Genomic DNA, 13,194 nt, shown 5'->3' on the forward strand with positions numbered 1-13,194 from the left:
AAGCTTTTCAAAAACTTTTGAAAATTATAAAACTTTAAATTAACTATTGTTTTATTTCATACAAAAAAATTTGCATCAGAGTTGAAATGAAATTAAAGTTTGATATGATCCTGAAGTTAGCAGACAATTAACAATTTTTGAATTTTTTTCTTTTTCAACAATTTAATTTAAAAAGAAAAAAAACTAAAAATATACGGTACCATCACTTATTATCCGAAGACAAAATATCCGCGACAAAATATCCGCGATAAAATATCCGAATACATTTTATCTGATAGACAAAATATCCCCGGACTAAATACTCGATAGATAAAATATCCCCGACAAAATATCTTATAATATAAATACGTTTCATATAAATAGTACGGTACCCTTTTATCAGAAATGTTTAATCTATTCGCACCTAAAATTTGAGTGTGTGATATTGAAAATAGATCAACACATATGCTTGAAATCGTACTGTGCCCTTTTTTTACAGATTTCGGGTGGGTATTATTTTGGAAATAGGTCAACACATATGCTTGGAATGGTACGGTACCCGTTGATCGAAAACCATTAATTATTTTTTCACTTAAAATATATTTTTCTGAATAAGATTTATCGACAGGATATTTTGTCACGAATTTTTGTCTCTTGAATATTTAGTCCGGGGATATTTTGTCTATCGGATAATTTATATTCGGATATTTTTTCGGGGATATTTTATCCGCGAACTACAAGTCGTGCTACCGAATATACACATGTAGAAAATTAAAAAAACTATAGGTGCAATTGTTTCAAATATTTTTTTTTTTAAATTTATTGTTTTTAAAAAATTCAAAACTTAGACGTCGGATAATTTCAGTATCATAAGTTTGATAATTTTTAAATAATTGAAAAAAATTTTTTAAATTCCTTTAGAGAAATTTGAATCCATATCTCGTAGTTAAATATCAAAGTTACTTTCCATTGAATCACAAAAATTTGCAATTATTAAAAACAAAAATAAAAAATCGTTAATATTCAATTAAAAAAAAAATATGACTAATTATTTATAAATATTAAAAGAAAATAATATATTTCAGGCAACACGAACACCAACGCGAGATGCATCAGGAATAGCTTTACTATTCCGTTACTACAATCAATTATATTTCATTGAAAGACGTTTCTTCCCACCGGATCGAAGCCTCGGTATTTATTTCGAATGGTTCGACTCATTAACAGGAGTACCGAGCTGTCAAAGAACAGTAGCGTTTGAGAAAGCATCGATTCTATTCAATGCCGGTGCTCTGTACACACAATTGGGAGCTAAACAAGACCGACGAAGTACCAAAGGACTTGATCAAGCTGTCGATGCATTTTTACGCGCTGCCGGTACATTTCGTTACATCCATGAAAATTTCACAAATGCACCGAGTATGGATCTTGGTCCTGACATGCTGGACATGTTGGTGCAGCTGATGCTGGCTCAAGCGCGAGAATGTTTATTTGAAAAACTCGAATTACAATCTCGTGATACAAGAAATACTGATATCTGTTTGGATCTTGCTCAAGAAGCTGCTCAAGTTGCTGCTGTCTATAATGACGTACATGGATTAATATCACGTGAACCTGTTCGTGATTACGTACCTGAATCCTGGGTTTCTCTGGTTCTTGTCAAGCGCGAACACCATTTAGCACTTGCTCATAAACACCTCGCTGCTGGATTACTGGCTAAGCCTATTGCGGAATTCAGAACAGAAACAAAACTCACGTTGGAACATATCCAAGAGAGCGATGGGAAAACTCAAATGGATAATGTTATTCCTAAAGATGATCATGAACGGAGAGCTCTAGGTAAATTACTATAATATGGACATTTTATTATTATACTAAAAAAAAAAGAGCCCACTTGTTTTTGAAAAATTTAAATCACAGTTTCAATTATCGAAGCTGAGTAATTATTTTATTACAGAAATAGATATCGCGTTTCAGTATCAAATTTATCTATAAGCGTTATTATGAAAAAAAAAAGACACTTATTTTGTATATATACTAATTTTTAGGGATTCTACGGTTTCCGTGGCGCCACTAAGTGATCATGAATTCTTGTAGAACTCGACGAAATAAGACTTTCTTAAAGAATAAAATTTTTCGATATCTCGCTTAGTTTTTGAGAAAAATCGATTTCGAGAAAAATGCGATTTTTTCAAAAAGATGAAATATTTCATAGATTTTCATATCTTTAATTTTTTTGTATTTTTTCCGGAAAGTGCAATTGAAGACAACAATTTTGAAAAAAAAAAGTCTTATTTCGTCGAGTTCTATAAGAATTCGCGATCATTTGGTGGCGCCACGGAAACCGTAGATTTTCCGAAAAATCTAATTTGATCAGATCGTTCTTTTATTTAAGGAAGACATACCATAGCTAAAAAAAAACCTATCGAGTTTGAACCAGCAATGACTCAAATAAAGTAAAAAAAAAAATACTAGATTTTTTAAAAATTAAATTATTCTATAATAAAATTTAGATGAAATATATGTGAAGCCAAACTATTCGTAACGTGATTGGTCGAAAGCAAAAAAAATAAACAAACGACACGAAAATATACATTACAATAAATATATGAAAAACGACACGCGTGCAAAATATTACGCTAGTGCTGAAAAATTGATATTAGGAACTTTTTCAAAATTTTGAAATAACGTCTGAAAATATGGCGATTTCTGTTGCTTGCACTGGGCTACTGAGCGAACGAAAAATTTCAAAAATGACCGACATTTTCTGAACTCTTTATATCTATGAGGCTAAAGACCTAGTACCCATTCACTCATGTATTTGTATTTCTATATTTAGTAAATATAGATATAGAAATACATGAGTGATCAGGTACCGGTTCCCTGATCGGGTTCTAGGTCTTTTTATAAATATGTCCCAGTTATTGAGCCTCAAATTAAATTATGATCTTCAATATTGCTGATAATTCGTTTGTTTACGTAAATATCTATATTTATATTTTATAAAATAAATTAAATTGTTTATGTCTTTAAAAAAATTTTTGTATATTTACAGTAAATTTAATTTCTTTTTCAATTAATAATTTTAGTTTATTTATACTTAATATCACGTATCTTAATGAATATGTAATTAATAATTTTTAAATATCAGTGTTAGAAACTACAGCACAGGAAATTCTGAGTGTCAGAAACTGGGCCCTTTACTTTGATTTGTTAAAAAAAAAAAATTCTAAAATTGTTAGCTGTCTAAAACTTTGAGGATCTTAAATTATTAGTGTCCCAAATATGTAATGAACTTATCTGTTATTAAATATTAATATATGAATTGTAAATTATTTAAATAGGGAGAGCGCATTTACGAGAAAGTTTAGTTCTGCATGAAGAAAGTCAGCGACTACAAAGAATGTGCAGAGAATTAAAAGGCAAACAAGCATTAGCTAAATTATTAAAACGAGCACATGATGCGACTTTGAAAAATTATAATGACGCTGGTGATGAAGATGATCTGCGAGAATTACTTGATCCTCCGCATATAATTGGTATTATATATTTATATATTTATTAAAGAAATAAAAAAAATTATTATCTACTAATAATTAATTATTTTTAGCATCAACAAAATTCCAATTAAGTATCACGCATCCAGATTTCAGTCAACACGGAGTTGATGATCTGTTCAAATCACTCGGTCCCGTAGCCATATTTTCAGCTAAAAGACACTGGACAGCTCCACGATCTATTCAATTACAACGTGGACCTGGTGGTGAAGGTTTTGGTTTCAGTGTAAGAGGAGACGCTCCTGTTATTATTGCTGCCGTTGATCACAATTCATTAGCTGATGTAAGTAATAATTAATTAATTTAATCAATATTATTATTAATGTCTGTTTTTTTTAAACGCAGCTCGGTGGAATGAAGGAAGGCGATTTCATTGTTAACATCGATGACAAAGATGTTAAATGGGCCTCCCATGAACAAGTTGTGCGCTTGATTAAACAGTGTGGAGACTCAATTAGTCTTAAACTCGTCACGCCTATGGATAGAAATTATTTAAAAGTAATTATTACTCTCATTAAAATATTTTTACTGTTAAAAATTATCGTATTAAATTTATTTAATTTAAACCCAATAATTTGATTAATCACATAGAGCATACCCTGTAAAAAATTTGCGGAGTCGATGACTGTTTATTTATTAATCCCCTCGGAGTGACATTCACTTCGACGGAGAGTTTATTTTAATATTAGAACTCGAATCGGAGTGAATGCAAACTTAAATAAAATCCAGATCACTTCGAAATCACTCCGCAGAAAAGAAAAAATTCAGAGTGACGGAATGGATTTAGATTAAAATAAAATCCGAATTCACTCCCGATTTTTTACAGTGTATACTTTTAAACAGTAACATGTATTTTCATTGAAGATTATGCGTTACTTTTTTAAATTATGCCAACAGTCGATATTCCTGTAAAATTAATAAATTTTATTGAATTTCATGGAATTATTCTTGAAAATCGAGCAAAATTTTTAACAGCGTAATTATATTTTATTGACCCTATATAGATTTTATATAAATTTGTTTATGGACTCATATAAATCCATACTTTTCTAAATTTATCCTCATACGGATTTTTTTTTCCATGGGAAAGTTACTCATCCTTAAGGGCATTCATAGACAGTACCTCCACTTTTGTAAAATAGTCAATGAATTTCAGTTGTCATGACAGTATTTAAATTTGATTAATTTATTAAAACAAAATTGAAGCATTAATTAAAAAAAGGCCAACGTACTTGCAGGACAACGTACTCAGTTAATATTAATTAGGAGTAAAACGAAATTTGTTAAATAAATTTAAAAATTCGAATTATCAAATTGATATAAAGATTTTACTCAAAAATGGTGGCCACATTTCTGGAAAACCTGTAAATGTCAGGGAATTATAAATATACTGGAAAAGCCAGGGAAATGTCAGGGAATTTCGTCACAAAGCTGGAAAAATTTTCACTTTCTTTCTTTTGACTGAAAAAATCCGACAAATTTAGTTTTCTGTCAAAACTTTCCAAAAAGTGACGTGGCGCGAATGCGGTTGTAAAACCATCTTGAAAAAAAATTAGTAGAAATTGATTCCAATAGCGAAAAAATGAAGCAGTTAGAATTATCAAGGCTGTTAGAAAAAAAATGTCTTAGTAGAAACCAATCCCCAGGATCTTCAAGCTATTAACATCCATATTGACAAGTTTAAAAACTAAAAACATTAAAAGTACACATAAGTAATAGACTAATTAGTTTCACTATATTTATTATTCGCGTACTTCATTAATACTTTATTAATATTCTATGAAATATTCTTATTTATGAAATTTATTCTAGTGAAAATGAAAAATTTATTTACATTTTATTATGGAGTAAGTTATATAAAAATACGGATTTCAAATAAAAAATAAAAAACTATTCATTTAATAAACAAAAAAAAATAATGAACATTGACAAATAATAAAAAAAATTTTAATTTAACGACAATGATTAATTATTGATTAAACTGACTAATACCATTTTATTTTAAATTAAATAAATATTTCCAATGATTTAATATGACTACACATAGTCAGGGAATTTTTGAATTGTTTGACTGGAATATCTGAAAAATTGAGGGAATTTTAATCTCAAAAATCTGTGGCCACCATGAAAATTTGAAAATTCGAATTATCAAATTGACATAATGATTTTACTTGAATTTGTTTATCAAATTTTGTTTAAATTCTAATTGATTACAACCATAAGTAATTTTTTCAAATCAATTTCGGTGAAATTTTAACTGCATCCTTTTTTCCATTAATATTTCCCCCTTTTTTTAATTAATTCATGAAATTTTAATATGAATGACAGTTCAAAGTCATTGCATATTTTAAAAAAATGTGTGGGAGGAGGGGTCAGGGGAGGGGGGTATTGCCTGAATGCCCTTGAAAAAAAAAAATTTCTCATTTTCTCTTCTTGCAAAACGTCATAATTTCCAATATGTCTATAAATAAATATCCTTATACTTTTCTATCCTTGTATAAATGAATAGTTTACACATAAAAATGATAATGAGTCAAAATTAAAATAAAAATATGAATATAAATATGATACCATATCGTAAATATAAAATGTTAATAAGTAAATAAAATATTTATAGAAACCTGTGAAGACTAGTCATCATGATAAAGGCAGCGTGTCAGCAAGTAGTTCTTCAGGAGTGTCTTCCGGTCAGCCAAGTCCAGCAGGATCTGTCACAACGGCTCATGCTGCCCGACGTATTCCTTGGAATCCATTTAAAAAATCAACTCAACGAGATAGTAGAGATCTTACCTTTGATAATGTCATTCTCAGATGATCTCTGCATTATATATATCTTATATATATGTATATCTTACATACTCTCATCGTAATTTCGCGACTATTTTATATTTTTATCTTTACATTGAGAGTAAATATAAAAAATTCGCCATATTACGATACAAATTGAAAAAAAAAATTCTTGCCACAATGATCCATTTTTTTAAATTTTAAAAATAAATATAATTTTTAAAAATTTTAGTTTAAATATTAATTATGTACATAGATTTTAAATGGTATTTTTATATATATTGATATATATATTATACATTTAAAGCAAGTGGATCATTCGTGGCAATAAAATACTTTTTTAAAATTATTTAATGGAAATTTTTTTATGCCAAATTTTGATTTTAAAAAATCATTTTTATTATTGATAATGATAATAAGTAAATATTAAATTTATGTCTTGTATAATTTTTTTTTTAAGCTAGTGCTGAAATATGCGTACATGAAGCCATATATTAATTTACTGTATTACAAAGTGTAGAAAAAAATTATGTTTAAATAAATAAAATAAAAATTTTTTTAAATTTTAGATGAAAATATTTATAATTTTAAAAATAAATAATTGATGTATGTAGAAAAAAAATTATGCAGTTTCAGAGCTCCATATAATTTTTAAATTTTAATAACCACAATATCCATAAATAAATTCTCTCAATCTGTTGGATTTGACGGCGGATTGATGAAAATAAAGTCGATTGTGTAAAAATTACAATTAATGGCTAAACTATATATCCTTATAAGTTGGAAAAACAGGATAAATTAATTGTCGCTTTTGTCAAATTCACAAAATAAATAATTTTAAATAATAATATAATTTATTTATTGCCGTAACATGGGCGGCGGAGGGTGGAAAATATTTATCTGAAGTTACAAAATTATCATTATTATTATTATTCATTTATTCAATTGGACATAGAGTCATTACTCCTTGCGGCCATCCAAAATATATAGTTTTACATGATAGTATATATAGCTGTTAAACAAGCGACATAAAAATACAATAGTTTAATAATATATGTATAACAATAATTTGGTTAGTATATCATTTCATTCATCATTAATTTATTAACAAATTAATTAATTAATGAATTTGTAATCATCTTATTCAAGAACTAATTACAACATGTTTTCCTAAATTCGTTAAATGTGGGCTGTTGCGTACAAGCACTAACTCATTCCATATTCTAATAGCTCGCTCATTAAGAACGATTTGTCATATTTCATGGTGCGACAGTTTGGTAATATTAAATAATCACGACGGATATCGCCTCTTCGAAAACGAGGCTCTAGCACACAAAAATTGTTTTAAAGCAGTTGTTTTTTATTCAAACACAATATTTTATAAACTAGACAGCTCCATACCTAATGAACTTCGAAAATTTGAACTTTGGCAATTTGAACTCTTGTAAATTTGAATTTGAACTTTGAATAATTTAGTAGTTCTTTAAGGGTGTGCGAATATCGTTCGAATCGAATCGAATCGAATAATTCGAAAGTTCCCGAATAATTCGAAAGTTCACGAATAATTCGAAAAATTTCAAATAATTCGGAAATTTTCGAATAAATCGCGAATAGTTCGAACAATTCGCGAATTATCGAAATATCACTGGATTTTCTATTGTTTCCAATTTGAATTCCATTACATCATGTATCAAAATATTTTACTTACGAATAATAGTATACTTTTTGATTAAAAATCAATTATCCGGAGAAAACAATTGCTCAATTTCAATGTATGTTCATCTTTGTCAGTAACATAAAAAATCTAGATACTATTATTGGCAAGAGATCTTTTCAATTCATTTTGGTTTTTATAATTATTAATTTCCGTTTGAAAAAAAATAAATAAGAAAAAGGTTACTCACGCAATATTTTAAAATTCTCGAAATTAATTTCTCCAAGTTTTTTTATAGAAAATTCGAATTATTCGATTCGGATTTCGAATCGAATATTAATATTCGATTCAGAACGAATAATTCGTAAGTTCGAATTATTCGCACACCCCTATATTTCTTTCATCAAAAATAATTTCATTCATCATCACTCATTCATTCATCAAAAGTTTATACTTATGACGTTAAGTTCGAATCATAGTATAGTCTATGTGTACCGCTATTTTTGGCGTTAACATTTGAATATTAATAGGTTGTTTCATTCATAAAAGTTAAAATTTACCAAAGTTCAAATTGCGAAAGTTCAATTTTCAAAGTTCATTAGGTCGGTCACCAACTAGACAACAAAGAAAAAACTCCCGCCTTAATTTCAAAGTTAGCTATCATAGATTATTATAATATGCTGTAACATGCTCATATTTCGATATTTTAAAACTAAATTGTAAGCTTTGAATAAATTTGAATTGACATACTTTTGTTACTTTGATCACTACAACTCTATATAGATGCTGAGGGATTCGCTACTATCCGCTTCCGGTTGTTACCGGGTTAATACAGTGGAGTTCACTGCAGTGTTTTAGTTTTGCTCGAATTGATAGAGACATCGTCTAAGGTAGAGTACGTCAACATCCGCATACTGATGAGCCCGTTGGCGTACTCGGAACGAAACTATCGATTTTTCGGTATTTTTTTCACTCTAAGCAATTTTATTTATTTTTATGATCGACTTACAAATCAATTCACTCTGAATTAATGGTATATGTCAGATTGCGCGTATTGACAAACAAAAACTTTGAGATTTAATGAATACTAAAGAAAATTTGAATACAAATATAAAACCAACGGATTAATTTATATTTTAAAAATACTTTTATCTACACAAAATGCAATTTTTATATTAAATCCGTCGTTGCGTTCTTGCTGATAAAATTTATCCAAAAGCGATAAGAATAAAATTGGATGATTGTTAGTAGAAAATATATGAACTCTGCACTTCTGCATAATTGCCAAAAGTTTTAATTACAAAGGTGCCAATTTTATTTGAAATTTAAACGGATAATTAAAAAATATAAATTTATAGACGTTATTGTTTGTGTGCAAAAGTATTCTGATTTTAAAAAAGGCTGAATATAAGAGATATTAATATTTTTTAAAAATTTTTGATCTGTAAAAAATAAAATAATGGAAAAAAATATTTTTTGTGTGAATTTATTCAATAATCTGAAAATTATGCAATGGAAAAAATAAAGTAATCGAGTATTGAGTTAAAAATGATTTTAATGAGTATCTTTCACCGGTGGGTAAAAATATATAAAGCGAGTAGAGGGAGGATGCACTTTCTTTAGAGCTCGGATAACTTTATGTACCGGTTTTAAGGTCACTAGAGAAAGTTCAGCTGACGTTTCAAGTGAACAAGAAATGTTGCCGACTGGCACTCGTGTTTTTATTAAACAATAAGTACTGAAAGAATTGGATGTATGAGTTCACTGGGAGTGTAATGCTTTCCATGGATTTATAAATATATTTTTATTCAAATTACAGTACAAAAAATAGGTAGCGAGCATGAGAAAAATTATATTTTGTTTAATTGTTACTTTTGTAAATTAGATTAGATTTTTTTTTAATGGGCGGTTTCTTTTGTTATTCAATTTTGTCATAAGCCAGATATTAAATATGGAAATTTATGTTTACTGATGTCTGCAATCGGGTTACAAATTTTTATTATAAAAGTGTCATTCATTTTTGGATTTTCCTGTCATTATTTTTAAATTCATATGGTAATGCTTTAAAATTACATAAGCTAATTACATTCAAGTTAAATATCTTTAGTTATTTTGAAATTTTCGTCGGAGCATAAAATTTTATATTTTATATTTTTAAAAAAATCAGACTAAAAAATTTTATTTTCGACGTCTAAAAAAAAATTTCTTACGATTTTGGGAAAAATAGAGCCTTTATATATTTTTATTACTGATTCTCTAGAATCTAGAAATTTATTTTTCATATATTGAGTAAATTATTTATCGTAAATCGAATTACTTATAAGTAATTACAATTTTTTTTACTCCGTTTGAGAAAAAACGTAATAAATATATTTAAATATTAAATTCTGTGGAACAGGAAAGTATGTGTACATGCAGGAGATCATATGAGAAATTCTGACGTAAAGCACTCGAGACTTTCTGGAAAATTGAAGATTTCTGTAATGAATACAGTAGGACCTCGTTATAAGACTATTAGTTTCTTTCTCAAACTATCGCGATACCTGGTTTATAAAAAAGACAGAGTGATAGTCTTATAACGAGGTCTGACTGTATCAGAAAAAAAAATCTGGAATGTAAAAAATTTGTATTATGAAAAAAATTCTATAGTTTTAATATATGTTACTATTTCACATATAAATCAAAATGATACCCAATGACACTCAAGGACTTTCTGTTCAGTTGTCCTGCTTACAAAGAATATAGAACGCAATTATTATACCGCCTGACAAACTATTCAATAAAAAACGTACGGTATCATGATAATGAAGAGTTTCTAGACATTAATGATGAAAGGAATTTTATTAAGAATTTTTATCCTGTCAGAAATTTTATTCAAAATTACTAATTTTTTGTAATTAATTTATTTTCTTAAGTTTTATGTAGAATACAAAATTTTCGGAGTGAATTCGGAGGTAACGTGAAGTGGATGACTGTTTATTTATTTAATTCCTTAAGTGGAATTCAATTCTCTGTCATTGAAAATAAAAAAATTTCTTAACACGTGTGAATAAAATTCATTAAAAAAAAAGTTTGACATGTGGAATTTATAAAATTGAGACAGATTAGAATGAGTGGAGCGTTTGTAATTTTGATAGTAAAAAAAAAGTTTATCTAATGATTTTATATGAGCGAATTTTGAGTGAAAAAAGAAAATTTTTACTACATTTTACCCTCGTTTCGAAAAAGTTCAAAAATCTCTAATTTTGAACTTCTTGTTGACGTTTTTTGATTCTTATGGGACTATAGGTTTCTAATGGAAACTTTTTCGGAATGAGGGTAAAATATGTTCTAAAAACGTTTTTTTTTTTTACTCAAAATTAGCTCGTAGAAAGTCCGAGATAAACTTTTTTTTTACTATCAAAATTACGAAAATTCAAAAAAAGTTCCACTTGAAGTTTTAATCGGTTTCAAATTCAAAAGTCCCACATGTCGAACTTTTTTGTAACGAATTTTTTTCACACGGTAGAAGTATACTTCTAAATAATCATTTATTTTGTATGTTGTTATTCTCGTTTTGTAATGATGGTGTCATATTTATTTAGCTGTGTTATCTATTTATTTAATTAAATTAAATTACTCTAGTATTAGAGTGTAGATTTTTTTGGGCTGTCATTACACTGCTCATTGACAAATAAATTATATGGTCGACAAGATCTGACAGCAAATTAATAGTTAAAGAGATCTTTTATTTAGAATGTATTCAATGAGCTATAATTGAACTCAAATTTTAAATTCATTGTATTTTAAAAACTTTCAACATATATTTTGTTGCAGATATCCTGTCATAATAATTATTTTTGTTGGATTAATTAACACAGTTACATGTCAGAATATTAAAACTTTCAAAAATTTCGAGTTTAATAAAACGAAACTTGATTTTTTTTTAGTATGCAAAATACAGTTTTATGAAAATTAATTTTAAAAACTATTAACAAGCGTAAAAAATTAATGTCATTCCTTTAAATTCAGTCGACAAAATATCGATCCGAACTATTACTAATTTTAATTAGAAAAATAAAAGAAATTCTATAATTTAGTATGCAAAATTTAGTTCTCAAATAAAATATTAAAATTTTTATTAATTCGCTTCGATAAAAAAAAAAAAAAAAATTCAATGAACGTGAGTATTCTGATTATTTACTTGATATTTATTTCATATCAACTATTTGTCTATGGCAAGAGTTACCGATTGATCTCGTAAATTCACTTTCCGTTGAGACATTTAAAATTAAAGCCTTAAATTATTTCCTAGATCTTGAATTAAATAGCAGTTACTAGGCTTGTTTATTCTATTGTATTGCCAAATTTATGTTTAAATTGTTCCTTACATTGTTTTTATATTGTTATTGAAATTACGTGATTGTATTATAGTTTTTTTTTGTACAAATGGCCATTCGGCTGTTGCCTTGGCATATGAACTTAATAAATAAATAAATATCAATGACATAAATTTATAGTTCAATTTGAAAAGTGATTAAGGGTATTAATAAATTTAATGACTTAATTGTTTCATAAGTAGTAGACCAACCTGCCACAAAATAATAACTTGTCTTCAGTAATTGACATCTACGTTTACAAGACAAGATAAATATAAAAGGCGCGTATGAATAAAATGTACAGCTACCTCCTGCGCACTCATGTTCTCTTATTACAAAAATAAAAAATAAAACATATATATTTAATAATTCTACCTGTTCTTTTTTTATTAAAAAAAAAAAAAATACAACCAGCAATAAAACAATTTTTTTTATCGTCACGGTTTTAATGTACCGTCAAATTACCGAAAATAATTTTAAAACTTTTTTATTTTTTTCAAACAAAAAATTCATAATCCAACAAATTTAATTCAATGTTTATATATTTTTATTGACAAAAAATATCTATATATGTACCTATTTATATATATAACAATTTGCAGGAAAATGGGGCAAGTTGATCAACTTTGACAGTGCGATAAATTTGAAATTTTCCCTCCAAATTTTTGTTTTAAATTTGTAATCTCAATTATTTTATTGTTAACTACAGAAAGTTGAGTTTGAGGTAAAATGGGCCACTATTTTAAAAAAATTTTAAATTATCTACTGTCCACTGGTCAATTTTACCCCTACAATTACTTTGTACAAATTCTACATTTTTATAAAAAAAAAAACGTTTGTCAAAAATGGTGTCTCATTT

General features: G+C 27.4%; 1 protein-coding gene across 8 annotated transcripts in view; it reads left to right on the forward strand.

The window, feature by feature from the left end:
- The window catches only part of LOC130673635 (uncharacterized), a 114,669-nt gene extending 104,726 nt beyond the window's left edge, over positions 1-9,943 (forward strand). For 2 of the 8 annotated variants that reach the window (XM_057478735.1, XM_057478736.1), the window contains 5 exons: positions 1,065-1,818; positions 3,324-3,518; positions 3,590-3,819; positions 3,882-4,034; positions 6,154-9,941. In XM_057478735.1, the coding sequence (XP_057334718.1) occupies positions 1,065-1,818; positions 3,324-3,518; positions 3,590-3,819; positions 3,882-4,034; positions 6,154-6,351 (1,530 nt within the window). In that variant the 3' untranslated portion in view covers positions 6,352-9,941. Of the gene's footprint in view, positions 1-1,064; positions 1,819-3,323; positions 3,519-3,589; positions 3,820-3,881; positions 4,035-6,153 lie in introns of all 8 variants that reach the window. The other 6 variants (XM_057478732.1, XM_057478733.1, XM_057478734.1 and 3 more) reach the window with 5 other exon arrangements.
- The last annotated feature ends 3,251 nt before the right edge of the window (positions 9,944-13,194 follow it).

The sequence above is a fragment of the Microplitis mediator genome, chromosome 8 (assembly GCF_029852145.1).
Source record: "Microplitis mediator isolate UGA2020A chromosome 8, iyMicMedi2.1, whole genome shotgun sequence".
Classification (NCBI taxonomy): domain Eukaryota; kingdom Metazoa; phylum Arthropoda; class Insecta; order Hymenoptera; family Braconidae; genus Microplitis; species Microplitis mediator.